Below are 27,229 nucleotides of genomic sequence, written 5' to 3'. Positions count from 1 at the left end.
CAAATCAATTTCAACTGTTTCTTCACATAATGATGAAAAAATATCTTGACCAATATCTTGAAAGAATCAATAGAATATAGCATCAGCCTTTAAAATGTGCTTAGTAAGTAGTACTATATATACTATGGCAACCATGTGTTACAAAATAGATTAGGAAAAACCACACCAGCCCAATAAATACTATAACAAAAAATGAGCTAACCATAGCAATTATACAAAAGTACCTTCTCTTCCGTTCCCAACTACTTTTAGCAGTTACAAACATTTGACAGAACTCAAACAAAATCTATGAAGCGTTGACACAGACACATACATGGACACAACATTGACATGTCAAATTGTTGTCAGTATTGACATGTTGATACTGACAATAATTTGAGAAGATTGAAAAAGTAAATGTAACCACACATATGTTGGTGTCATGTTAAACACTTGACATCTCTCAGACAGCCTTAATGTGAAGTGTCGGTGCTACATAGCTCAGAAATCAGAATACACTCAATATTAATTGTTGAACATTAGCAAATCTCACCTGGAAAAGTTAAGAGAAGCTTGGTTCTTAATATATTAGCTGAAATATGATATGTACAGTCTATTAGCTAAAGAGGTTCATGTATTAATGAACAAGATCGCCAGCGAATGATGCACGGTGCTTTCCCTGGTCTGGCCACAGGACATTCAGTTCTGCCAAGTTTGAAGGTTGCGGATCTTCAATTTCAAGCATAGAGAGGAGATGCCGAAGGACGGGGATAAGATGTGTGAGCTCTCGCACTCGCACAAGATTTTTTGTGAGTCCTTGCATGGGTAACATCATCAGCACTTTTTCTCCGATAACGCCTTTGATTGCCTACATTCACATTAGGAACCTTGAGCTGCTCCAATATTCTAACAACTTCATCCATGTTGGGCCTGTACTTGGATTCTGTTGATAGGCATCGCAGAGCAAGTGTGGCTACCCTGTAGGACTCATCTGATGAATATTGTCCTTCGAGTCGGCTGTCTAACACACTGAAAACCTTACGTTTGTTAGCGAGATACGGTTTAGCCCATTCCACCAAGCTGTGTTGTCCAGATGGTCTATTCTTGTCAACTGCCCTCTTACCAGATAACATTTCCAGCAGGACAACTCCGTAACTATAAACATCACTCTTAGTAGTAAGATGACCTACAATAACAATGTTTTTTTGCTATTAACCAAATTGCTACTAAGATGAACCTACAATAACTTAACAAAATTATAAAAGGAGAAGCAAAAAACATATATGGTTCAGCAACATGAACTCAAATATACCTGTGGCTAGATATTCAGGAGCCGCGTACCCATAGGTTCCCATTACTCGGGTAGAGACGTGGCTTTTGTCACCTGTTGGACCATCCTTTGCCAACCCGAAATCAGAAAGCTTTGCGTTATAATCCTGCAATCAAATCATATAACACGTTTCAGACATTTCATCCCAATAATCTTTACATTTATCAATCTAACTTCAAAAGTAAAAGACTAAAGGTTTACATACAGAATCCAACAAGATATTTGAAGTCTTAAAGTCTCTATATATCACTTTCGTTTCAGAGCTGTGCAGAAATGCAAGCCCTTTTGCAGCATCAAGGGCAACCTTCAGACGGAGGCTCCAAGAAAGAGGTTGAAAATACGAGCCTCCTGTTTCAATAAAATATCGCCAATGTTAAACAAACTTCTTCCATTGTTCAAAACTGAGGGAAAAGATGGGAAAGGATTAATAACTCACTCCTGAACAAGTGGTTCTCCAAACTTCCACGGGGCATAAACTCATAGACGAGAAGGCGGTGTTCATCTTCAAGACAATAACCAATCAATCTCACCAAATGAGGATGAGAAAACTGTCCAAGATAGTTGACTTCAGCCTAAAAGTGAAAACATTAACATAGTAAGGCAAACATGTATTGTCTGCACATCCAAACATAAATTCCTCTTAGGTTTTCAATCATAATGAATCACAGACACAGTATTGAAATTGTAACGGGTTTTAAATGCAGGGATGTATATTGACTTATTTGAGCTTATCAACTAGTAAGTATAAGCACTCTGGATTTTTTTGGAGAAAGTTTATGAAAACAACTTATGACATATTCATAAGCCGTTTTCAGTTTATTTCCAGTAACTTTACAGGATAGCTTACGAAAACAACCTATAGCTTATATAAAACCAATTCGACTTTATTTTATCTCTTATTAAGAAAATAAATAAGCACTTATATGAGAATAACTTATGCTATAAGTGCTCAATTAAGTTGTTTATCCAAATAGGACCTAGAGCTTAGAAGAACAAAGATGAGACAAAACAACTTGAGATTTTCTTTCCATCATTAATTAACCATAGTACCTTGACAGTTGACCAAACAATGTAACAGAAACTATTTGCTTCTTAAATTATCAAAAGCAAATGCTTTAAACAAGTAGATTAAACTCACCAACCACTCCCTGTGACCCTGGAAGCTTTCTTGATTAAGTCTTTTAACAGCAATAACAATGCCAGTACCAGGTTTAGCAGGTGCCAATGAATTCTCATCAATCCATCCCTTAAAAACTGATCCAAAACCACCTTCTCCTAACACACTATCCGGACGAAAATTTCTAGTGGCCGACTTAAGTTCTGCTAAGGTATAGCTCTTTACATTGGTTGATTTCAAGATCTCACCCTCGCTTCGAGGAGTCTGAGGTACTGATCCAGTTGAAACCTTACTATTTGTACTGCTCAGATCATTTCCAGCTGAATTAGAGTTCTTTGAATTTAACCCTGCCAAACCAAACCAATCCATTTTCATATTCATATCCATTACAGTTAAAGCTTACACATGAATATCACATGAAATGTAACATAGATTGAGCTATCTAACTGGATCTTCAATTGTGTTCATACAATGAAATGGATCAATTTTTGTACCTTTAGGGATACAAGTTTCAGAGTTGAGCCTCAAAAATACCACTAAATGAACTTTTTGGATATTGAAACTGATAAACAAGGTAAAATTCTACATGATTTTATTTTGGAAACACAGAAAGAATCAAACTTTGAAGAAATAAAAGGAAATTGAGAATACCCAAAAGCAATAAACATCAAAGCAACTCAAACTCAAATGAAATATACACAATTCATGTAAAGGGTAGCAAAAAAAAGGAAGAGAATTGAAGAACATATACCAGTGTTATAAGGACTTTCAGCTTTGATTTGAGCACTCAAACAAACTCCCATGTTGTAGAGCCTTGTTCCCTCAAGACAGCTATATGCAATACACAACTGCAGAAAGCATGAAACTTGAATTGAATGAATGGAAATAAAAGGAAAGGTTAAAAATCTATGGTGGTAAGTAAAAGTGGAAATATGCACGAAGGAAAAAGAAAGCTATGAACCTGTTTAGAGAGAGAGAGAGAGAGAGAGAGAGAGAGAGAGAGAGAGAGAGAGAGAGAGAGAGAGAGATTACCTTGTTTTTGGGGTAAGTAAATGAAAAGGTGGGATTAGAAAGAGTTGGAAAGGAACAAGGAAGGTGGGTATGTTATGGTGACAGACTCACATCATAGTGACACTCATTCATGAAATCAAATAGTAGAACGGACCCTTCTTCAAGATAACACAATTAATTAGATCAAGTTCAAGTGATTAATGAGTTTATCTCATTATCAAATCTGATAGTTAGTTAGTTTAGTGGTGACTAACGCTGTACTTGATAGGGAAGATCACGGTTCGACCCTTGCAACTGCGATCTGAAGATGGCTGAAATCACTTGATGCCAGAACTGACATTCGAAACAGATTAGACAATCTAACAGACCAAATACCGGTGATCTTGATAAAAATACACTTCAAATTCTGATCAGAACAATCATCAACCTTCTCTTATCACACTTTCCACTACCAAAGTCATTTTCTTCTAAAAACGGAGAGTTAAGACAAAAGCATATCCTAAGTACTGTATGAAGTATGTCTGTCTGTATTGGTGACGAATTCAACAAATTCACGATAATATCATTATTTTGTAAAAATTTTATACCAAAATTACACTGTTTTACCGTGATTCTGTCAAATTTACTGTGAATTCAAATAAGCACTTAATTTAATTTAATGTGATTTGCAAACAAACACCAACTTTCTTTAGAAAATGCTACATAAGCTGTCAATTGGTGTTTGGTTTGGCACCCTTCAACTTGTTGCTTTTATGCTGCATTGCTGTTCCATGGCTTTTTTACACTTTGACATTAGGTAAAAGCTAACTACCAACTTTATGGTCCTTCTTATTCGTCATTTAACGTTGTTTTCATTTCATTTCTATTTTACTACTGGAGTATTATCATTATTACTACTACCACCTCTATTTTGTCCTTGTCTTTTTAATGTTTTCATGTTCATACCTTATCCTTATTCTGTGTCTTGTCTTGGTCTGTATGAGTCATGTATGTTTCTTTTTCCATATTTTGACTTCAATATGGCCTATTTTCCTTTTCAAATATGTATTTTTCTTTTAGGTCTTCTAATAAACAAGGGATTAAAGTTAGTTTTTATTTATAATGATTAATTTTTGCTTCATCAATAATCAACAATATTAATAATATAGTCAGAATATTTTATTTTAGAAAGAAAAAAAAATATGGACAAACCATTATTTTAGTGGTCAAAATTTTATACCCTAAAATAAATAAATATGGACAATCATATTTAAATTTATATTGCAATATTTTTATCAACTAAGTTATAGATATTAGAATGAGTTTGAATATTCTAATCAAGGGAATAATGGTTCTTGACTAAATTGATTTTCATTATTTGGAATTGGATATATAGTGCTATATATATATTATTTAATTTAGTATATACGGCAAACCATTATTCTCTTGCATATGCACATTGACAAATTTGGATTCAGAAAGGGTGGAATATTTGACTATCTTACGTATTCTTTTTCAAAACTCTCTCATTATTGAGATGTAGAATAATTGAGCATATCCTCATGACCTGATCAGTCTTCTTCACTAACAAAATTATATTTTATTTGAAAATATCTCTACAAGAATTTGGTGTACTAGTACTACTACTATACGAGCAAATATTTTCTCAAGATCTCAAATATCATAAAATAGTAGTACTCGAGAAAGATTTTATGTGGAATTTAAAAAATAAATAAAAAAAAGTTACCAGTCCCTTAGAGGTGCATTAATTGCACTGTCTTATAACTTTTTTCATGATAAACATAATATTATGTTAATTTACTTTTTGTTATAGATATATAAAGTGCTTTTTACTTTCAAAAAATTATTTAGCCAAAATGATATATATATATATATATATATATATATATATATATATATATATATATATATATATATATTCAATAAGACTAAATAAGGTTACAAAAAATATATAAAGTCAAAAATACAGGAACCAAAAGAAACTATACAACGTTCAGGCAAAGCAAATGACTAGACCACCAACTATGGCAGTTCAAAGTTAAAGTGTTACTCGTCGCTTTCAACCACCTATAAGAAAAAGTATTGATCTTGTCCAACATATGATACACCGAGTTTGTTGAACCCCTGAACAATCGATGATTTCTTTTAGAATTTTTTTAAAATATCAAAACACAATTATTGTTTTTGAAATTGCAAACTTTATATATAGGTTAACTTCCATCTTGTTAACAATTTAGATTTTAGATGAACACAAGTTGTTAACACATACTAGTTGTTAACACAATTTAAATGAACACATAGCTGTTCACTGCATGAATTTCTCATCTTGTTAACAATTTAAATGAACACAAGTTTTAGAAATTAAAAACTGTAGTTCATTCTCTTGGAAAGGAAGTTCTCCTTGTAGCTTGTCTCCACTTATTTTATCATGTTTCACTTTGTATAAAAATTTAAACAAGATGGACAATGATATATTTCATGTGTTAGGCCTCACGTATGCAACATAACAACTTATGCATTCATGAAGCGGGGTCCAACGACATGCAACTTGGATTTAAATATTTCATATATTTTTTTTGACCAAATTGCAATCACATTCACCTATAACATCGTAGCTAGTCGTGGGACATTTGCAGCCGCGTAGGGCTCTTGGCACATAAATTTATTCCAAGGCTTCATGTTGAATTCTGTTATACTGTACTTTGAGAGTGAGAAACAGATATAGAATAATGTGATAAAAAGAAAGATACAAATAAATAAGGTTTGTGAATGAATGAATGAATGAATGTTTAAAAGGGTTGATGCTATAGTGGATGACCTTGATCAACCGAATATGAATTTTATAAATTTTATTGTTAGATTGAAAGTTTATATTATATAGATCATCCATATAAAAATTTAGAAAAATTGAAAATCATTTAATATGTTATTGAAGTCTATCAACATTTATAGTATTTAAAAAATCGGGTTATACGGGCCGGCCCATTCGGACTAGCCCATTTTGATAGCTCTACTACCAACAATGAATTTGTCAAAGTGGTAAGAGTTTTAGTCCCCTTAATCATATAGTCAGAGATTAAATTTCTGACTCATGCTTATCAAGAAAATTTGGTTGAAAGGAAATAACTCAACTGTGTGCCTAGAAGTTTCCAATGGAGAATCGGAGATCACCAGCATGTCCAGGTATGTGTAGTGTATGTGACCAGATCCACTTTTTCCGTTTGCAAAACCTGTCCGTACGAGAAACAATTAAGGTAGCTGTCCAACTTTTCATTACCATCATCACGTGTAAAAGGATCTTGACTCAATTAAAGAGAGGGATTCTTTCGTGTAAGAAAACGAAATGACAAAGAAAAATGGAACAACCATGATTCATGCTATGTTTAACCGGAATTTGATTGTTTTAAAGTGGTGCATCTACATTTTAAAAGATTAGTTTTGGTGTAAAATCCATTGTCAAATATTTTTTGTAATTATAATATTAGTTACACGAAAATAGTATTAGTATAGTATATACCGACTATATAGAAATATAGTGTTTGTCTGTCACAAACTTTTTGGGTCTATTTGGTTCAACATAGGGGGAGGGGAGGGGAGGGGAGGTATTTTAATGAAGGGGAAGGGAGGTGAGGGGAGGGGAGGTGAAATTTGTACTTACACATATGTTTGGTTCAAAAGAAGGAAGGGGAGGGGAGGTGAGGGATTTTAATTAGATATATGTTTGGTTCAAGAGGGGGAGGAGGGAGATTTTATAACTAATTTACTTTTTTATCCTTATAATTTTCATGTAGTCCGACAATTTTATAGCTACTTGGTGCGAATTAACTTATATATTCACAATATTTTCTCAATTTTTATGATTGATCCAACCCAAAAATAATATTTATAAGTTTAAATTACCTATAAATATATTTAAAAGAATTTTTTGATAATTATTAACAAAAAAAACCTTGTACTGATACTAATATTGTACAAGAAAAGTAATATTTATTTATAAGTATAAAGATCTTGTACTAATACTAATATTGTAAAAAAAAAAAAAAAACTCTTGTATTATAAGTTATAACATAATAAACTTAATGATATTTTAAAAAATATAATAGTGCATATAAATACTAATATGATGCGGGTACAAAGTAAGTAACAACGTTGGTTTTCTATAAAAAAAAAAAAATAACAACGTTGATTCAAAAAATTATATGAACTTTACAAGATAACAATGTAATATAAAAAAAATTAGCACAACAGTTTATGAATATAAAAAGACATGCCTAACAATCAAAAAAAGTTTGAAAAAAAAATATTAGAACTAAAAAATGGATAATTTTGGCATTTTAAAATAATTATGAGGACAATTATGTCAAAATAATTAAAATGGTAATGATATTTTTCTCCTTCCCTCCCCTCCCCTCCAAATCCCCCCAATTTGGGGGGAAGCAAAAATTGAGATTTGGAGGTATTTTGCTCACCTCCTCTCACCTCCCCTCCCCTCCTAAAAATTGAACCAAACACAATTAATTTAAAATATCCCCTCACCTCCCCTCCCCTCTCCTTCAAAACCCCCGAACCAAACAGACCCAATTTATTTCATTTTTTTAATTTAATGGTTGATAAATAAATAAATAAAAAAAACTTGAGAAGAGAGAGAAGAAAATTGAATGAATGACTAAAATTATTCCATTTTATATCAGAGAGGATCCAAATATGATTCTTCTTGTTCATAACTCGAACAATTATGTTATGAGTTGACCGAGACTAAAACTATTCACGGGATGATTTTGTAACAACTAAAAATTTGAAGAAAATATTTAGAAAGATTAAATGCAAAGTATTGAAATTTTATAGAAACTATAACACATATTCACATGTTACAATTATTATGTTATGAAAGAAGAGGGAAGGAATCAAAGGTAGGAGTTGAGATATGGAGATCATATATTAGGTATGTATGTCACATTTGAAAGTTGTATAGTATATATGACTTAATAAAGATTAAACAAATTTCTAGAAAATGGTTGTCCATAATAAGTGTTTCAATCTTTTTATTTTGTATCATCATTCCAAAACCTTAGATATGTGGTAGGAATTAACGAAATTTGTGGACAAGGAATACCAAATAACTTTACAGATTGTGAAAACTAAATAACTCTCGTGACATGGAAATGCAAAGTTCATACAAAGTGAGTGAAGATGGATTAATTTACCAATCCAAAATTAGACTTTGACCTAAATAATAATGTAGTAGTGTTGTAGGCTTTGCGTGACCAATTTTCCTTTCCTTCATCAACCATTCACTAGTTCATGGAGTAATTATAGTATTTGTAAAATATTAACAAAAATTGAAATTAAAGACGAACTATTATTCTTGTCATTAGTTTGTTTGTTTTATTTTTGTTGGTGGTTCTCATTTATGTTTGAGAAGACTCATAAGCTAGTTTATAGCTAATTTTACTAGCTTATAGCTTATTTTTCAAACACTATTTCAAGTAGTTTATGAGCTTATAACTTATCATTTTTTTCTTTCAATTTTACCCCTACCATCTTACTTTTAAAAAATTAAATATTAATTAAACATTTTTTTTATGTCATTTCATACTTATAAAGTTATTTCAACTGCTAATTTTATCAAACACTGCAAATTCAATCAGCAAGCTTATTCGCTATAAGTTCATCCACCATAAGCTAGCTTATCAACTATTCATTATTTTTTAACGAACAGAGCATTAGCGTTATTTCAAAATAAATTCTTAAAGGTTGTCCATAAGACTTAGTTCAACCAACAAATGTCGATATTGTTAGACTAACAGTCTAACACCTTAACCTAGATCGAACTCAGAAACTTCATTGTTGTGTGTAAGTTTTTGGTGGTGATTGTTCTTCATAAATATGCTAAGAAAAAAGTAAATAAATTGTTGAGGGCTTTTAAATTGGCTTGTTAGAACCAACAATTGTGTCTATATGAGTGGACTTTTCTATATTGGTTCATTGAAAACTTTGTATCTAATTAGCATGGAAGGATTTGTGATCAAATAACAAAACCAATGAAATTAGATCAGATAATTTCCTCCTCAAACTGTAACAGATTTTGCTTCACACAGCTGAAGCTGGAGCTACAAACACTGACAAATATATGGCTTTGTTCATATTCAGCTGGTGAAATGATTCTAGCACCTCATTGGTTGATATATAGAACAAAATTGGTTAAGATTGAGATCCACTTATTATTGCATGAACAGCACTTGTCTTATGGTTATCAAAAACTAAGCACTGGAGCTTCGTGTGATGAGGACAATTCACTTCTAGTTTAAGGGTCCAAATCCTCAAAAAACAAAACACAATCCAAATAACACAAGTATCAACAGATATATAAGAAAACCGCGATAAAAAACACAGGCAATTTGAAATTATTTACTAACCAAATGTTATGGCAGTACACTATTTCTGCATAGAAACTTAACAAAAATCCAATTCATCGCCCATGGACGAGTTAAAAGGAAACAATATTTATTTAGTACTAAACACAAGCTTAAAGCATTGGTCACAAAATACAGAATGAAAACTCAAACAGAAATTTCCGAAGCAGCTTGTAAAGCAGCATATCAATTTCTACCTATGGATTTCAGTTCTTCACAGTGGCAGCGTTGATGATGTCAACAAACTCTGGCTTCAAAGAAGCACCGCCAACCAAAAATCCATCAACATCAGGCTGTGATGCCAATTCTTTGCTGTTTCCTCCATTTACAGAACCTGCAGTTATTAAATTAAGTTAATTAAATAAGAAATTATTGCTAGTTTACTACAATACCTCAAAACTCAGACAAAGTTGTTATTCTTTGACATTGAAAGTACCTCCATAGATGATTCTGACAGAAGCAGCAACTTCAGCACTCACGTTGTCGTGAACCCATTTCCTTAAATCAGCATGGACCTAAACCAAAAACCAACACAATTATCAAGAGATTGAGCAACTATATAGAAGAAAGAATGAGATGTATCCAACAGGCTAATTGTTCACAAGAACAAAGATATAAAAACAATGAAATTTTAAAAACAACTATAAATCGATAATGTTATCAATGAAATATAGGTAAGCATACCTCTTGAGCCTGAGCAGGAGTTGCAACCTTTCCTGTTCCAATGGCCCAAACTGGCTCATAGGCCAAAACAACATTATCCCAATTTGATACTTTAGCTGCAAATAGAATCGAGGTCAGTAACAATGTCGATTGCCAGCAAAAAAAAGTAAGTGATGTAAATTGTAATAAATCAAATAATTGAAATCCAGTTGATGCAATTAGAATTTTCATTTTCTTTGAGAACATCATCTCACATAGAGAAAAAAACAAAACAAGAGTTCGTGAACATAAAGTACCTGCAATTGCCTTTGTTTGCTCAGCAACGACAGCAAATGTGCTACCAGATTCACGCTGTTCAAGAGTCTCCCCAATACAAGCAATAACTTTCCTCCCTAGTGAAAGTGCATAGGCAACTTTGTCTCCCACAAACTGTAGCAGATCAAAAAGCAATAAAAATTGGGAAAGTATAGCAAGTAAAAGTTGATTTTTTGCAAATACAAACAACTCCACAAAGTAGATAGGTTATAACACAACTAGCACAGAGGGGAAATTTGAAAATATAAACCAAAGTTCATACCTCGTTTGATTCATTTAGAAGCTGTCTTCTTTCAGAGTGACCAAGAATAACCCAGGGAATATCCAAGTTAACAAGCATTTCAGCACTGTTAACAGAAAAGACACAATAAACACAAATTAAGCGATAGGTAGAAACTTCAAGAATGCGTGCCACACAATCAATAAACCACCAATACAAAAAGGGAGACAGAGAACCAGACAGTTCTGTAACATGGTTCAACCGAACATTGAAAGACCAAAATCCTTAAGTCATTGCCAATAAAACTAAATGCATAACACCAAATAAATTGAAAACAAATATGGATAATATACCTAATCTCTCCGGTATAAGCACCACCTTTGCTAACCCAAGCATTTTGAGCAGCAACATGGAAGTCAGAGCGAAGTAAACTTTTCACGAAGGGAAGGAACACATAAGGGGGGCTCACAACAACTTCTGTAAAACCAAAAACACATTTGTTAGCACACGCCATTTACCAGAAACATCATCACCAAAACATCAAAAACAACAACAGAAATTAGATGAAATGAATTAATATTAATATGAGTAATAATTTAATAAATGAAGAGATGCAAAAAAAAATCGATATCACGATACCAGTGGCAGTGAGAAAAGTTCAGATAATTCAGTGGTTGCCAGAAACTTGATATTCAGTTAAAAGTTTAAGAACCATATAGATAAGCAAATTTCGTTTGTAAAAAAGTGAAGATGCAAAATACAAATAACTTATAAAGTGCAAGCATGGAAAAACACCGGGTATGCCTGTATAAGGAATTTAATTCTCATTTTAAACAATTTAAGAACCTTCTAGTACTGACACTCAGCATTTTTCTAATTAGAAACATAATCCAAATTAATACTAAAATTAACTCATAGCAAGATAGGTCATTGGCAAAAGTGATCTAAGGGGCCATTGAATTGACTTATTTTTAAGTTTATGTAAAACAGCTAATGCAAATAAATAAGCTTTTATGTATTATTCAAAAGCTTGTCAAGATAGCTTATGAAAATACAATTTTTGTTAGGGAGAACTTATGAATTAACATAAAAGCTTATTTATTTGCATAATCTATAAGCTCAAAAATAAATCACTCCAATCAGGCACTAAGTATCAAATATTTTCATAAAAAGAGATAAAATTCATTGCGATCCTGCTAAGATCACTCACCAACAACATCTTCTCCAGGAACTTTAGCTTCATTCAAAGTAGTCACAATCTTTTTCACCTCTTCAGTGGTTCCATTCTGCAACAAAAATCAACCCAAAAATCATTTACAATTATAGATCACTAGAAATAAATAATCTAAATACAAGCAACACAAAAAAATCCATAAAAAAAGTTCCACAAGACAATTATGAATGCTAATATCATATATTATGCAAAAACCATTCAAATAAACACAAAAAATTCAATTACATATGAATCTTAGCATGAAGAGTGTGATTAGAACTAAGAATTTGCTAGATCGGTAAAAGGGTATTGAAAATCAATTGATCCAATATGAATTAACAACACAACAGAAATAAATTCATCCGATCTAATTTTTAACATAGTTTTAGAATCATAATCGATGTTGTAAATTGAAAAAAAAAATAGAGAAATAGAAAGAAGACAGAGTGATTGAAACATACGCATTTCCAGTTACCGCCTACGAAGAATTTTCTGCCCATGTTTTTGTTGGTGTTTTCGATTTCAACGAGAAATTGTTGTTGTTGTTGTTGTTCTAGAATAGAGTGAGTGTGTGTGTGTGTCCTGTATTCACCTTATATATTGTTTATAGATAAACCTAAGAATATGCTTTAAGCATTTTTCAATTTTCAATTTTCTTTTCTTGAACAAAAAGAAAAACCAAAAAAATCTTTTTTTTTTAGAGATTAATTTATTGAGCGGATTTTCTTTAAATTTTTTAAGAAAACCAAAATACTATATTAAAAAATAAAGAAGCATGGAAAGTGCTTAAAATTACAAAAAATTATACAAGAAAAAAAAAATTATTTTCTTGAGCAAAAAGAAAAAAATTCACTTTTTTTTTAGAGATTAATTTATTGAGCCGATTTTCTTTAAATTTTTTAAGAAAATCAAAATATATTAAAATAAATAAAGAAGCATGGAAAGTGCCTAAAATTACAAAATATTATACAAGAAACAAATTCTCAAACAAAAACGAGCACAACATAAGCGAAAATCATCAGGTATAAATGTCACAACAAAAATTGTTTTTCCACGGTAAAAAAAAAACAAAAATTCTTTTTTCAAGATATCTGCGTCTAAAGCAAGATCATATAACCTCTGAAATATACGAATGTTATTACCAAATCAACCAACATCTACACCTCCACCCCTTTCTAATATTCCACAAATCCTTCCATCAAACTGATCCACGACCCCCTCCCTTCTTCATTGGCCCTTCTTCTTTCTCATACTTAACAACCAACACCTTATATAACCCCACCCTATCTACAAATAACCTCCAATGTCATTTACTCAACAAAAAAACATTAAACTTCTTTATCCTTCGGACCCCCAAACCACCATTATCACGATGTAAGCACATTTTTTATTCCATTTAACCCAATTAATATTTTTAATAGAATTTATTTAACTCTGAGCTGAATTATAAATCAGAAGACAATCTTATTCTTAAAATTAGAGAGTTTACATATAATAAAATATTACTTGACCCAAAAAAAAATAACATTCATTATTATTTTTTGTCATTTTATTAATTATTCATTTTAGTTTTTTTTGGATCCTAATTAATTATTCATTTTAGATGAGTGAAATTTTTTGAACAAACCTTCAATTTGATCCCTAAACTATCAATCTCTCCAATTTGGTCCCCAAACTATACAAATATACCAAATGGTTCCTAAACTATTAATAATCCATCAATTTGGTCCTTGAATTATCATTTTCTCTCATGTTTTTAAAAGAATTGAGAGACTAAATTGATGTATTAATAATAGTTTAGGTACTATTTAATATATTTTGATAGTTCAAGAACTAAATTGAAGAGAGATTGATAGTTTAAGAATCAAATTGATGATTTATTCGAAACTTCTTTTTGGTGAAATAAAGGGGTCAAGCCCCTTATTCGAAATTATTTATCTAGACAAATAATACAAAGAAAAATATTGAGGAAATTTTTTCGATTATTATTATGGTCAAGCGTTTCCCTCTATCTGTTTGGTTGGAGCAGAAGGGTTGTAACTCAGTGGTCATTATAATTGGAATAACTTCATTTTTCTATTTTAAAAACTGAATTAACTTTATTTTTTCTTAAATTTTGTTTTCTTAAATAAAAAACGAGAGACACTTTTTGTCGATAGATAAATAAATGAGAGACACTGACCTCAACGTGACAAAAGGTTGAGATAGTGATCTATATTATTAGTCACTCACTCAAAATTTATTTGTAAAATGTAAGTACCTTACATAACAATATATGATAGTGCAATTCAAGACAGATATTTAAAGTATTGAAAAAAAAATTGTCTTAAAAAATGTTTAGTGAATTTTTATTTTTTTTTTATATTTTAGACAATTTACGTAGAAGGCAAAAATTTATCATGTGATTCATTGAAGAAATTTTTATTAAATTTTATCCATTCATTTAGTCCTAGTTTGTCTAGTAAAAAATTTTAAAATCAAATATAATACAACTGAAATTAGCCTATCTATTTTTTTTAACGGATCAAACAAAGTTTTATCCTTCAAACTCAATCCTTTATGTCTCTCTCTCAATCTACTTTATTACTCTTCAAATTAATATAAAAGTATCTTTATTTTGGCCAAGACATGGATGAGTATCTTCAAACGTGACCTTTATATTTATTGAGCCGTGCCTTATTCTTTCCCCATAAATTTGTGGTTTTCTTTGTATGTCCAAAAAAATGGTTCTACAATAATATCTCAATTAAAATCCAGTGATATCAGATATGCAATGAATCAATGGCAGCCACAGAGAACGATGATAAATAAAATAAAATAACACAAGCACTACTACAGTACTACATGGGCTAGAGTTGTCTGCTACTCTGTAACGGATATGGATTGGGTGTAGTCAATTGTGATGACATGCAGTCGGTAGATTACAGTCGTCCGATTATAATTGGATGGTTCAGAGTTTAAAGTTAAAATATTTATATTTTATAAAATTAAAACTGCACTAAGATCTGAGCCGTCCGATTTTCATCAAACGGTTTAGAGCAGCCTGACTGCAGCCTGACTGCACCATGACTGACTGCTCTGAATCCAATTCTCTCTCTAACACTCACTCTCTAATTAGGTGAAACTCATGCGAGTATCACCACTTCATTTGCGACCTATTTTCAAAGTAGGAGACTCACACTAATTACAACTAATTAGAGAGCGAATGTTATTAACGCTCCTCTACGTTTAACAATTTATAACTCGCTCTAGTTCATATTACATGAAAAATTCATTTTTAAGTTCATTGAATAACTGATCCATCTGATGTTATAATATTGTCTAAATACATCAATTATTCAATAATTTTTTTTTCTAAGTGACTACAAAGAGTATATTTTTACATATACTTTTTTTTTATAATAAATAATTAAGATTAAGAATTAATAAATCAGTAATTAATATTGCATTCAACTTTTAAAATAAAATAATTTGTCAAAAAAAAAAAATGTAAAATAGAATAAAGTAAAGTAACAAAAAAACAATAACAGTAATTAAAAAGTAACAAAAAGCACTAGATGATAGATATGTTGATGATGTTCTCAATTTTCAATGATCATAAATTGACAACCTTAATAGTTGTCATTTTTTTGTGGGCAATCCCTTGCTAGATAGATACTACCTTCCCTTACAATCAAACTGGTAACTAAACAAAGCAAGGAAGTATCAAAGAAGTGAGTGTGAAAAATGCCTTGGAGCAGGATTTCAGGGTCAGTATCCTCTCCCCAGGTGGATGTGGTTATTGACATGGGCAATCCATTCCTTAACCTCACTCTTGATGGTTTTTTGAAGATTGGAACTGTAATTATTTTCTCAACTTCTTCAATTTCTTCTCTTTCTTCTTCTTCTTCTTCTTAAACAATCTGAACCAAACTTCTTGTTCTTTTTCAGGTTGCAGCCTCAAGGGCACTTGCAGAGGATGCTTATCATATTGTTAGAAAGGGTAAGTATTTCTCCACTTTTGATATAACCCTTTTGTTAAAATCGCTAAAAGATTAAAACTTTGATCCTTAGAGATGCTTTTTTATTTAACATTTATTTATTTCTTTGTTTAGATTTGGTTTGGGTTTTTAAAGGCCAACATTTTCATGTGTTTCCATTTTCATTTGTTAAGTTCTTTGTTTGACTTTTTTTTAACATGTCTGTTCCAGGAAGTATTTCAAGTAATGATTTTGAGAAAACTGTAAGTTCATTACAGATATTTCCAATTTTACTGTATAGTACAGTTCCAATTATGATTATTTTACAGATTGGTAATTTTTAACTATCTATGATGATTCACTTTCAACATTAGTGTTGGGGGGTTTAGTCCTAGGAAAATATAATGGCACGGAAGCCACTAGATCTAGATTCTCTCATTTCAGGGAATCACACATTTGCAATAAAACATCATTTGGACTGTCAGATCAAAATCGGATGACATGTGTTCTGACTTTGATAAATAGGTCCAAATTACAAAGATGATACATGAGTCATTTGATCTTGATTTGTCAGTCTAGATCGGCAACTGTGTGATTGCATGGATGTTGAAAATTTAAATTCTCGAAAGAGCAGGAATTCCATTTGATAGTCATTTTGTGAGTAAATGAGCATTTATGTCCTCCAAATTGTTAAGGGTAGAGCAACTTAGTTCTTTAAATTTACAGAATAGCAAATTAGTCCCTTAAATTAAAGAATGTCGATCAATTTAGCTTCTCCATCAACATATCTCTTTAGTAAAACTGTCATCAAATCATTGAAAGATTTACATATTGACTTTAAAATTGTGGTGCTAAATTTGGAGAAAGGTTTAAATTGAATGACATTGTTCAATTTAAGGGACTAAATTGAATGGTCTTTATAATTTTGAGGACTAAAATGTTGATTTACTCTACATTTTGTCGAGCATGATATGCTTTGTTCCTTGTTAATGAAAGATAAGTTTGTTGCAGCTGAAGAAGATGTGTAAAGAAGGCGCATATTGGGGTAAGACTTGAATTGCAATATGCAATATGGCAAGTTCAACTAGTAAATACATTGGCTCTCTGTAATGCATTTTCTTTTCTATTCTTACAGGAGCTATAGCTGGCGTATATGTTGGAACGGAATATGGGGTAGAGAGGATCCGTGGCACCAGAGACTGGGTAATTCTCTCCATAGGGTAGTTGGACATATCATTTGTCCAACCACCAACAGTTTACTTTTGATATTTTAAATAGACTTAGGTTCTGTTTGGATAGATAACTTCATTAAGTGCTTATAAAATAAAGTCAAATTGTTTTCATAAGCTATCTTGGAGTGCTTATGAAAATAAGCTGAAAACAGTTTATAGACATGTCATTAGCTATTTCTATAAACTCTCCTAAACAATCTTGCAAGTGTTTATGACAATAGATAAACTCACATAAGCCAATCCAAATAGACTCTTGTACATTCTATGCTAGAGAAAACACTTTATTCTGGACTTGTCTTCAATATAATGACATCTAATCTCATAGATTTTAAGCTATTATTAATATTAACAAGCATCAAATTTGGAAATTAATCAGTAAAAATTGGGTGTCAAATGTGTGTTAATTTTGTTTTAGGCAGTGCACCATATCTTTTGTTGTTCAATTTAAATATAATTTTTTGAGATTCTTACCGTAGCCGTACATTGTTCCCTTGTCTTTGATGTACCGCAGAAGAATGCCTTGATCGGAGGTGCAGTGACAGGAGCTATAGTATCTGCAGCCAACAACAACAAAAACGACAAGATTGCAGTAGATGCCATTACAGGTGCTGCAATTGCCACTGCTGCAGAATTCATAAATTACATTACCTGAATCAACTTCAGTGAATGTCTTGTTGGTATTATTGCATGTTTGAAAAGGGGTTGCACACTTGGTCTCCTTTGTCTTTGCTGTTAATGTAATAATTTCGATGCAATAAGATGTGCTATTCAGCTCTGTCGCTTAACATGCTTTGATCAATTATACTCGCCCATCAATTGTTCGATGATAGCATGTCTTTCTTGCAATTTAGTACTTCTTTGGTTCGGCGGTGACAAAAATTGCTCGAGTTGGATCGGAAGAGTCAGCCTGCGGGGTAATTTTAACATGTGCACATTGTCTTTTCCTGTAGTAAGAAAAGATAGCTAAGTCTGGTTTACTTATATGAATATATGTTGCATGGGAAAAAAAGAGACGCACGCTAGAGGTCGAAGCCTTCTATTAATCCCATGCAGGTCTATCATATTTAGGCGATCGCATACTCGAGTGAATTGCCCTATGTACCAGACCAAGAACTGAGTTTCCATTCAAACCATGGCAAGACAAAGACTGATGATACACAAAGAGGATTGCCGCGCAATTCAAGACTTGGTCGATCGTTTAGCGGCAAAATTAATACACATTAAGTGTTGAAAAATGATAAATTGCGGGTTCAAATGAACTCAATACATCAAATGTCATGCGGATCTTTATCATTACGACATCTTGAGTTTTTTTTTTTTGGTGAGAAAACTGAACATTAGTCTAAATATTTTTGAAAAATGCTAATTTATGCGCTTAAATTATGAAGTTTTAGTAAAAAAAAGTTATGAAGCTAAATATAGAATTATTTTCTTAGAAATTGTATATATAATATCTTAAAAGTTTATTTATCTTTTCAAAATAAATTAATTTTTTAATTCTTTTTCGGTTCTTTAACTTATGCCCAAGAACATACACTATACATCTAAAAAAAATATAATAAAAACCGATATTTACGTTTACGTTTGCAATCTTGTTCCTCAATTGAGTCAATTCTACAACGGGTTACATTTACATGCAAAAAATGAACGGTGCTTGTTGATATTGCAAAATAATATAAAATAAAAAATTTAGTTAAATCCATATGTCAAAGGACACCCAATATTAATGCAAAATATAAATGTGAGGTCAAACGGAATTCAATTTAGAGTTTTTAATGAGTTATATAAGGATATTTAAAAAATGTAGTAAAATTGTTTAAATAATTGTGAAGCAATATAAAATAATATAAAATATATGATGCCTCCTAGGAAAAATAAATTCATTCAGATCTCAATACATATAGTATAATATAATAATTTATTTATTTTTATTTTCAAGCTAGCAGCACTATCAAACAAGACCGACATCAAAGTATAAAATATAAAATATAAAAATGGGATATCCATGCACACATCTAAGTAAGCCAAATAGTGAGAGTTGGTCTATCTTGTTGGGCCCTTTCCCTGACAGGTGGAGTATACAGAAGCTATCCTCGTTTGTTAACCGTGAATTTATTTATTAATTAATTAATTTAAATTTTTAAAAAATGTATGTATAAATACATAGATCATGTTCTCAATCATAACAGTCATCTTTAGTGTTTTTTTTTCTTTGTGAACACTGAGCAGCACTTTGCTGCTAACTAAACAAAGCAAAGGAAGTAACAAAGAAGTGAGTGTGAAAGATGCCTGTGAGCAGTATTTCAGGGTCATTATCCTCTCCCCAGGTGGATGTGGTTATAGAGACGGGCAATCCATATCTTAACCTCACTGTTGATGGTTTTTTGAAGATTGGAACTGTAATTCATTCTCAACTTCTTCATTTACTTTCTCTTTCTTCCTCTTTTAAACAATCAGAATTCAGAACCAACTTTGTTTATCTTTTTCAGGTTGCAGCCACAAGGGCACTTGCAGAGGATACCTATCATATTGTTCGAAAGGGTTAGTTAGTATTTCTTCACTTCTGCTAAACCCTTTTGTTAAAATAGCCAAAAGATGAAAACTTTGATCCTTAGAGATGCTTTATTATTTAGTATTTATTTATTTGAATTATTATTTTCATTTGTGAAGATCTTTGTCTGACTAACTAATCTTGTATGTTCCAGGGAGCGTTTCAAGTAATGATTTTGAGAAAACTGTAAGTTCATTATTTAACATTGTTGTAATCATGGTTGATTCATTTGGGGTTGGCTTCATTCCTAAATAATTCACATTTACATTTTCTGTTGCATACACTCCAATTTCAAGTATTTTACAGATTGGTATATATGCATCTTTGTTTAAGAGTAGATTGTTGGGACTTGGGAGGTTTAGTCCTAGCAAAAAATAATGGCAGAGAAACCCTTGGATTTAGATTCTCTCATTTCAATGAATCACACATTTGATGCAATTACATAATTTTGAATTGTCGGATCAAAATCGGACGATCCATGTTCTGACTTTGGTAACGAAGTCCAACATACAAAGATGGTACATGAGTCATCTGATCTTGATCTATCAATTTAAATTGGCAACCCCGTGTGATTGCATGAATGCTGAGAATCTAAATCCTCAAAAGGGAAGGAATGCCATTCAATAGATATTTTGTCTACCATGACATGGTCTGTTCCTTGTAATAAGATATAGTTTTGTTACAGCTGAAGAAGATGTGTAAAGAAGGTGCATATTGGGGTAAGACTTGAATTGCATTATATAATATGGTGAGTTACTAGTAAATGCATTAGCTCTCTTTAATGTTTTCTTTTTCTTTTCTACGCTTACAGGAACTATAGCTGGCGTATATCTTGGAGTGGAATATGGAGTAGAGAGGATCCGTGGCACCAGAGACTGGGTAATTCTCTCAATAGGCTAAGTCGAAAACACATTAAACAGACTTAATATTATTGTACATTCTGTCCTAGAGAAAACACTATTTTTGGATCTGTCTTCAATATAATGGCGCATCTAATCTCAAAAATTTCAAGCTGTTATTAACAAGCATTGTGGTTGGAAATGAATTTGTAAAAATTGGGTGTCAAATGTGTGTTAACTTTGTTTTAGGCGGTGCACTGTGCCTTTTGTTGTTCAATTTAAGTTTTCAGTTGAGATTCTTACCATAGACACACCCCTTGGTCTTTTGATGTCCTGCAGAAGAATGCTGTCTTTGGAGGTGCAGTGACAGGGGCTCTAGTATCTGCAGCCACCAACAACAAGGCAGACAAGATTGCAGTAGATGCCATTACAGGGGCAGCAATTGCGACTGCTGCAGAATTCGTAAATGGATGGAATTACTAATGTGTGTCTTAAATGTATTGATGCTATTATTCCATGTTTGAAAAGGGGTTGCACAATTGGTCTCTTTTAACTTTGCTTGCCGGTTATGTAATAAATTTGATACAATTACTAATAATATGTGCTATTCTGCTCTCTGCCAATTCTTAGTCTTTGGATAAATGGATTTTAGTATAAAAAAGTCTTTGGATGAACAAGTTTTCAAATTTTAACATTTGTTGACAGACAAATCAAGATTCTGTTTGTGTAAATATAATTGCAGTTTTAGATCATAATAGGAAGGGGCTGTGTTGTAAGGTAGGGAAGGTCTCCCTCCCTGTTGAAAGCATGAGATGATATAGATGATATATCAATCTATCTAATCATGGTGGCTTTAAAACATAGTGAACTAACTAGAGCAATATTCTTAGATTTTATGTGAATATATTCAAATTTACAAGTCCTACAAAGACCCTCAGGAATGTTAACTAGCGTATGATTGTTTTTAATTACAAGGAGTAGTCTATTATTATTATCTCAATAGTCAAGACAATAACTACAAAACATATATAGGGTATAAATTCCTATTTGTATGATATGACCTGTATCAATTATATAGGGTATAAATTTCCTTAACAAGCTATATGAATTGTATTGAAACATAAAATTTAGAGGACTAGCAGCAGTCTCAAGTGTTACCACATCTTGTTTTGGGAAAGGGATCCTCTCAAGTGTGGTATTCACCGGAAGGGGGAGCAGTGAACATTCACACCCTTGAAACATTATCTCTCCATGTTTTATATTATTTTCACATTCTAATGAAGGGCCTTGATTTCACTTGAGAAAGTTTTCATGGGAGAGGATCTTCTCCCCTTGTTTAGTAAACATTGTCCGTGTTGTCTACTGTCCCAAGGTCTATCCTTACATAGTTATCTAGACAACTGTTCATGTGGCTTATAATCAAGCCAAGCATTTTCCAAGAGAAAGAAAGGGTAGGCCCTTGTAGGGTACACAAATAATATTCCCTGAACTGGAGTCCAAGTATATGTATCTCTATAGAACATATACATATCCTCTAAAGGTCACTCTGGTTGGACTCTTTTGTTGGACTCTGAATTCACAAATGGGGAAACTTTACCGACATATTAAATAATTAACTAAATAAATACTAGTATTAAATAAACAATTAACATTGTTTGAAGCCATGCAATGTGAATGATATTATTATTAAGCCAAAAGTATTATATTAGAGGCAAAAAGTGTGTATATAAAATTATTGCAAAATACATAATTTAGCAAACTTCATCAAACTGAATGGTTTTCAATTTCACACAAAATGATATGCTTGAGTTCTTGTTCACACACAAAAAAAACCTTTGCAGCAGGTATTGCCATTGTGTTTTCAGCACCCCAAGGTACATTGTGAAGCCAGACACTAATAAAAGGTCCATTTATAACTCTCCAATAAAGGTGTTCGCCTTCACTTGGATCACTGGTGTTTGCTTTGATAGTGAAATATTTCTAACCAATTCAGTAAATGGTATAAACTGTAAAAAATACAGGAATATTATAAAGATGTGACAATTTATAATTTCTTGATGGCTAACATGAAACATTATATTCAACAAAAACTGATGACACATGCCATGACTTTTTGAGATACTAAGCAAACCAAAGTAGATTGTATTTTACCTCTTTCTCTTCATTTTTCCTGCCACAGTTCCCTGGTTGAATATACTAAATTCTGCTTCTTCAATTCCTTGTTGGTTCCAAGATCAACTTTGGAACTCCTAATATCACTTTTCTACTGTTTCTTCACACTCCCAAAAATCTGAAAGAAGAAACCATAAACAAAATATAAATGACGAGTACATAGATAAAAGTAAACACGAAATGAATCTACTTCTTCATTGTCATTAACTTGAGACATTGATTCAACAGACTCATCTTCCTCCGTAGAATTTTCCCTCCTAATAGATGAAAAATGAAGTTCAATCCACCACTGAAAAATAAAATGGTAAAAAAAAGGTGTAGATAGGAAAATGTAGCAATCAGTCAAGAGGTATGCATCCACAATCTGAACAGATTCAAAATAACTACACAAAAAAATATTAAACTGAATAAAAAAAATAGAACCAAACCATCGACAATTAAACTATCTAATAAAGGAGTTTGTTTATATGAATCCCTTGATGTTGTGTGTATAGAAAAGACTCTTTTTGATTCCTTGAAGTGAAGACACAATGATTTATGACAGAAACACTTGAATACGATACAATGTCTCAAGAGCACAAAATCATTCATTTCTTGCCAACAACATCCCATTTTCATGCATATTTTCTTACCAATAACAGTTAAATTCATATGTAAATTTCAAACCCGACCATAAACTAAAACTGAAAAACATTCAGAACAAAACAGTTTAAAAAAGATCCATCATCACATACCTAAAAGAGCGCACACCAACCAAGCCACCAGCAGTTATCTCCAAAGACAAGGAATCCTCACCTTTCCAAACAACTGAAACTGGCAATCTATTATGGAGCAATGTAGCTGAATTTGGAGAGATCAATGTAAATCAACGTTATACCCACAGTATCTTTACATTATCAGTTGTTGATGCAAACAAATGGAGCTTTCATATGCAATGGCAGATGTTCTTATTGACTCTTGTTCCACAATTGATACATATTTATTAAATAGAATGACAACATAAGAATACATATAATGATATAACATTAACCTGGTTGTAAACTATCAATAAAACTATCAGGTGCGAAATTGTTCAGCAATTTTCAAAAGACTGTAAGTTTCAGCATCAGGATTAGCTCCTCCAAGAATCATCCTTCTCAAAAGATTTGGATTATAAATCTTAGCTTTTACATAAGCCTTAATCAAGGTATTATATACAAAAGTATACCTACAATACTTAGCTTTATGAAATTCTTCAAACAATCTCTCAACATTTTCGACATTACCTTTTTCAGCAAAAATCTCAGCAATTGAAAGAGTGGTCTCCAACCATGGTGTTGAATTACTAACCCTCTTGTTAACCGGAAAATGCATGCCCAAGTCTAATGTCTTCAAAGCTTGCTCTGCCTTACCCGCTTTCAAGCAGCCCAACGTAAGATGACGATACGTTATGGCATTCGGTTTGTATCCCTTTGTCTTCATATTTTTGTACAACCTAGATGCTTTGTCAATCACTCCATGTTTGCAATACACAGTCATCATTGAATTAAATTGCTCTACAGATTTCAATCCTTTTAATGACTCCATCTCAGACCAAATCTCTTCAGCTCGGTTTAACTCTCCAATCCTACCAAATGCTTCAATGGCTAACATATAACTTTTAGATCTAACAAAAGGAAGTCCTTTAATGATATCCCAAATCCTTTCAAGCTCTTTCTGGCTCCCCAAATACCCATACAATATAAGCAAGACATCCAATGTTGACCAATTATTCCCCGTCATAGATTTCTCCACAGCCTCAACATACATTTCAGTTGCAGCATACAACCTAGCAACTGCATGTGCAGTAGCTAAAATACAGTAAGATATTTCATTCGGTTCAACCTGCACCCGTTTCATTCTATCAAAAAACCTCATCAAATTTTCAAGATTATGTTCACTGGCCTCTATTTTCATCAATATATTGTATGTAGAAACATGCGGAGTGACCTTATCAGCCTTCATTTGGTTGAGTAAACCGGGTATCATCTTCCTGCGACCCGGCGATGAATGCAAAATTATTAAGCGGTTAAAGACCAAATGCGAAATGGGATAACCCAATTCTCTCATTCTCTTCATGTACTCAAATGAACGCCTAATGACACCTTTATCTAAACAAGCAATCACCAGGTTGTTGTAGAGTAACTCATTCTGAAATTCAACAGGAACACGTTTGAAGAGATTTTCACCATGTGGAATTCCATGAAGCCTACTTGTAAATTCCACTAGATAAGAGTAATCTAGTTCACTAGGTCTATAGGGTCTCTCCCTAATCACCCATTCCATCACCTACCAAAAGTCAGAAGACAAAATATTCAAGTCTCAAACAATGGAGCTTTATACAAAACACAAAGACACTGCCTGGAAGAACTCAAAAAACAAATTTTGACATGTTCATAGCTTATTTGCATAAGCTCTCCAAGGTAGCTTATGAAAACAACTTATAGATTATACAAAAGCAGTCTGGATTTGCTTATTTGAGCTTATCTACTGGCATAAGTTTTGTGAGACCGTTTGTGAAACTTACAAAAACAACTTATTACATTGTTCATAAGCTGTTTTTAGCTTATTTTCATTAGTTTTCCAAGATAGCTTATGAAAACGGCTTATAGCTTATAAAAAAACAACATTTTATCATGTGTTGCATTTGGATTTGACTTATTTTTGAGCTTATGAAAAGAGCTTATGCAAATAAACTTTTATGTTAATTCATAAGTTTTCACTAACAAAAATTGTATCTTTATAAGCTGTTTTTTCATAAACTACCTTGAAAAGCTTATAATAATAATAATACATATAAAGGCTTATTTATTTGCGTAAGTTGTTTGGCACAAGCTCAAAAATAAGTTAATCCAAACATGCCAGTCATTCATAAGAGCTTATACGATGAGCGTTAGTGGTAATGAGCTGAAAAATAATCTGTTTATCCAAACAGGGCCAAAGTGGTAGTTCTATATTCATTGAAGCAGAAAAAAATTTGATTGAGAAAACAAAAAAGAAAGAACAAATGTGTGAAAATTACCTCAAGTGCACGTTTGTTGAAGTTGAGCTTTCTGAGACGGTTAATGGTGTGAAAGACATCGGGGCCGCGAACGGGGAAGCCATCACGCATCCAACTACGGAATGCGGAAGATATTGATTCTCCTTTGGGAAGCTTTTCGATTCTCTTGCATAAGCTGTCTTGGTTTTGTGTTGTTTGTGTGCAAAAGAATTTGAAACTGAGTTGTGTTTGAATGCCACCAATTGTTCGACGTAATGTCTCTATGAACTTCGCTTGTATTGCGATGCTCATTACACTTCGCATGCTCATGCTTGTCACTTCAACCCGTATATTGTTGCTTGGTAATTTCCATGGTGTTTATATACTTTTTGGAATTATTGTCCATAATTTTTATTTTTATTTTGAATTTTTTTTGTTTTCACCACCAGTATTTCGATGGACTGTCTAGTATGGTTCGAGGGTTAGTTCTGACAACAAGCGATTCCAGCCCCTTCCGGTCGCAATTGCGGGAATCGACTCATGATCCTCACTACCAAATCCAGCATCAATCACCACTGAACCAAATTTGCCTTGTATTTTTTTGTTTTGTTTAAAATGTACATGAGATGAAGCCACAAACTTTACCTCACCATTAGACCAAATTAGTGACTAAAAAAAAAAAAAACTTTTATTTATTTGAGTTTAACTTTTTACTATTGTGTTTCGATTAATTAATTCCAATTATTATTTTAACCGCCGTTGATTTAACCGAATATATTATTTTGGTTTAAACCAATTATTAGTTGGTTCAGTGATGATTGACGTTTGACTTGGTAGGAAGGACTAATGTTCGATCCTGCAACTGCGATCGGGAGGAGGCTGGAACCACTTAATGCCAGAACTGACTCAAAACCAGATTAGACACTGGATTTTGGTGGTGAAAACCCAAAAAAAATAAAATATTATTTCGGTTTCAATTATAAATAAAAGTCAATTAAATTTGACACTTAGTCTGATCTCGAATTTTAAAGACAAAATTGGGCAACACATTTTGTGTGGTTCACATATTCTTCAAATGATATTAATCCTCTATTAAACGACGGTGAATATTTTATATCTATAATATGATAATCCGATTTTTTATGAGTTTAATAGATATGCTCTGTCAGTGTAAATTAATTTTACACTAACATCCAATAAGAATCAAACATTTCTCA

The 27,229-nt window shown here is 32.2% G+C and overlaps 5 protein-coding genes across 11 annotated transcripts; 2 read left to right on the top strand and 3 right to left on the bottom strand.

Moving 5' to 3' along the window:
• Positions 1-138: 138 nt before the first annotated feature.
• On the bottom strand, positions 139-4,194 carry LOC123897708 (probable serine/threonine-protein kinase PBL9). Of its 2 annotated transcripts, none has more exons than XM_045948447.1 (7): positions 3,459-4,194; positions 3,178-3,274; positions 2,448-2,773; positions 1,746-1,881; positions 1,515-1,657; positions 1,292-1,415; positions 139-1,165 (listed from the first exon to the last, which is right to left on the bottom strand). In XM_045948447.1, exons 2-7 carry the CDS (start codon positions 3,227-3,229, stop codon positions 717-719), a joined length of 1,230 nt encoding a protein of 409 aa, XP_045804403.1. In that variant the 5' UTR covers positions 3,230-3,274; positions 3,459-4,194; the 3' UTR covers positions 139-716. The 2 variants fall into 2 exon arrangements, with proteins under 2 accessions (XP_045804403.1, XP_045804402.1); XM_045948446.1 differs by having other exon boundaries at positions 3,178-3,291; positions 3,459-3,551.
• Positions 4,195-9,818: 5,624 nt separating this feature from the next.
• LOC123897178 (triosephosphate isomerase, cytosolic) lies at positions 9,819-13,556 on the bottom strand. The gene is made up of 8 exons (XM_045947705.1): positions 12,723-13,556; positions 12,259-12,334; positions 11,402-11,525; positions 11,091-11,175; positions 10,810-10,942; positions 10,535-10,629; positions 10,287-10,365; positions 9,819-10,184 (listed from the first exon to the last, which is right to left on the bottom strand). The coding sequence occupies exons 1-8, from the start codon at positions 12,759-12,761 to the stop codon at positions 10,057-10,059; spliced, it is 759 nt and encodes a 252-aa protein (XP_045803661.1). The 5' UTR covers positions 12,762-13,556; the 3' UTR covers positions 9,819-10,056.
• Positions 13,557-15,837: 2,281 nt separating this feature from the next.
• On the top strand, positions 15,838-18,237 carry LOC123897552 (outer envelope pore protein 16, chloroplastic). The gene is made up of 6 exons (XM_045948242.1): positions 15,838-16,101; positions 16,192-16,243; positions 16,452-16,483; positions 17,232-17,265; positions 17,356-17,423; positions 17,964-18,237. The coding sequence occupies exons 1-6, from the start codon at positions 15,988-15,990 to the stop codon at positions 18,102-18,104; spliced, it is 441 nt and encodes a 146-aa protein (XP_045804198.1). The 5' UTR covers positions 15,838-15,987; the 3' UTR covers positions 18,105-18,237.
• Positions 18,238-19,631: 1,394 nt separating this feature from the next.
• On the top strand, positions 19,632-21,465 carry LOC123897551 (outer envelope pore protein 16, chloroplastic-like). Its single transcript, XM_045948241.1, has 6 exons — positions 19,632-19,851; positions 19,942-19,993; positions 20,158-20,189; positions 20,689-20,722; positions 20,815-20,882; positions 21,182-21,465. The coding sequence occupies exons 1-6, from the start codon at positions 19,738-19,740 to the stop codon at positions 21,323-21,325; spliced, it is 444 nt and encodes a 147-aa protein (XP_045804197.1). The 5' UTR covers positions 19,632-19,737; the 3' UTR covers positions 21,326-21,465.
• Positions 21,466-22,493: 1,028 nt separating this feature from the next.
• LOC123897549 (pentatricopeptide repeat-containing protein At1g07590, mitochondrial-like) lies at positions 22,494-26,386 on the bottom strand. 6 transcript variants are annotated; one of them, XM_045948235.1, is made up of 5 exons: positions 26,055-26,386; positions 23,749-25,321; positions 23,223-23,303; positions 22,994-23,132; positions 22,532-22,848 (listed from the first exon to the last, which is right to left on the bottom strand). In XM_045948235.1, the coding sequence occupies exons 1-2, from the start codon at positions 26,340-26,342 to the stop codon at positions 24,071-24,073; spliced, it is 1,539 nt and encodes a 512-aa protein (XP_045804191.1). In that variant the 5' UTR covers positions 26,343-26,386; the 3' UTR covers positions 22,532-22,848; positions 22,994-23,132; positions 23,223-23,303; positions 23,749-24,070. The 6 variants fall into 6 exon arrangements, with proteins under 6 accessions (XP_045804194.1, XP_045804193.1, XP_045804192.1 ...); XM_045948240.1 differs by having other exon boundaries at positions 23,223-23,271; XM_045948238.1 differs by lacking the exon at positions 23,223-23,303 and having other exon boundaries at positions 22,494-22,848.
• Between the last annotated feature and the right edge of the window lie 843 nt (positions 26,387-27,229).

Source organism: Trifolium pratense, linkage group LG7, assembly GCF_020283565.1.
Source record: "Trifolium pratense cultivar HEN17-A07 linkage group LG7, ARS_RC_1.1, whole genome shotgun sequence".
NCBI classification, from domain to species: domain Eukaryota; kingdom Viridiplantae; phylum Streptophyta; class Magnoliopsida; order Fabales; family Fabaceae; genus Trifolium; species Trifolium pratense.
Note: the sequence above shows the minus strand (reverse complement) of the source record. Positions and strands in the feature narration are given on the sequence as shown.

What these genes read in the sequence shown, in the direction of transcription:
- LOC123897551 (XM_045948241.1), top strand. Translation starts at nt 19,738, where the DNA reads ATGCCTGTGAGCAGTATTTCAGGGTCATTATCCTCTCCCCAGGTGGAT. An exon ending in GTTTTTTGAAGATTGGAACT is followed by an intron (nt 19,852 to 19,941) that starts GTAATTCATTCT and finishes TATCTTTTTCAG; the next exon opens with GTTGCAGCCACAAGGGCACT. An exon ending in GTAATGATTTTGAGAAAACT is followed by an intron (nt 20,190 to 20,688) that starts GTAAGTTCATTA and finishes GTTTTGTTACAG; the next exon opens with CTGAAGAAGATGTGTAAAGA.
- LOC123897549 (XM_045948238.1), bottom strand. Translation starts at nt 26,342, where the DNA reads ATGAGCATGCGAAGTGTAATGAGCATCGCAATACAAGCGAAGTTCATA. An exon ending in TCAACAAACGTGCACTTGAG is followed by an intron (nt 25,322 to 26,054) that starts GTAATTTTCACA and finishes GACTTTTGGTAG; the next exon opens with GTGATGGAATGGGTGATTAG.
- LOC123897552 (XM_045948242.1), top strand. Translation starts at nt 15,988, where the DNA reads ATGCCTTGGAGCAGGATTTCAGGGTCAGTATCCTCTCCCCAGGTGGAT. An exon ending in GTTTTTTGAAGATTGGAACT is followed by an intron (nt 16,102 to 16,191) that starts GTAATTATTTTC and finishes GTTCTTTTTCAG; the next exon opens with GTTGCAGCCTCAAGGGCACT. An exon ending in TTATCATATTGTTAGAAAGG is followed by an intron (nt 16,244 to 16,451) that starts GTAAGTATTTCT and finishes TGTCTGTTCCAG; the next exon opens with GAAGTATTTCAAGTAATGAT.
- LOC123897178 (XM_045947705.1), bottom strand. Translation starts at nt 12,761, where the DNA reads ATGGGCAGAAAATTCTTCGTAGGCGGTAACTGGAAATGC. An exon ending in TCCTGGAGAAGATGTTGTTG is followed by an intron (nt 11,526 to 12,258) that starts GTGAGTGATCTT and finishes TTGGTTTTACAG; the next exon opens with AAGTTGTTGTGAGCCCCCCT. An exon ending in GCAAACAAAGGCAATTGCAG is followed by an intron (nt 10,630 to 10,809) that starts GTACTTTATGTT and finishes TTCTATTTGCAG; the next exon opens with CTAAAGTATCAAATTGGGAT.
- LOC123897708 (XM_045948447.1), bottom strand. Translation starts at nt 3,229, where the DNA reads ATGGGAGTTTGTTTGAGTGCTCAAATCAAAGCTGAAAGTCCTTATAAC. An exon ending in TGAAAGTCCTTATAACACTG is followed by an intron (nt 2,774 to 3,177) that starts GTATATGTTCTT and finishes TTGGTTTGGCAG; the next exon opens with GGTTAAATTCAAAGAACTCT. An exon ending in AGGGTCACAGGGAGTGGTTG is followed by an intron (nt 1,882 to 2,447) that starts GTGAGTTTAATC and finishes TTTCACTTTTAG; the next exon opens with GCTGAAGTCAACTATCTTGG.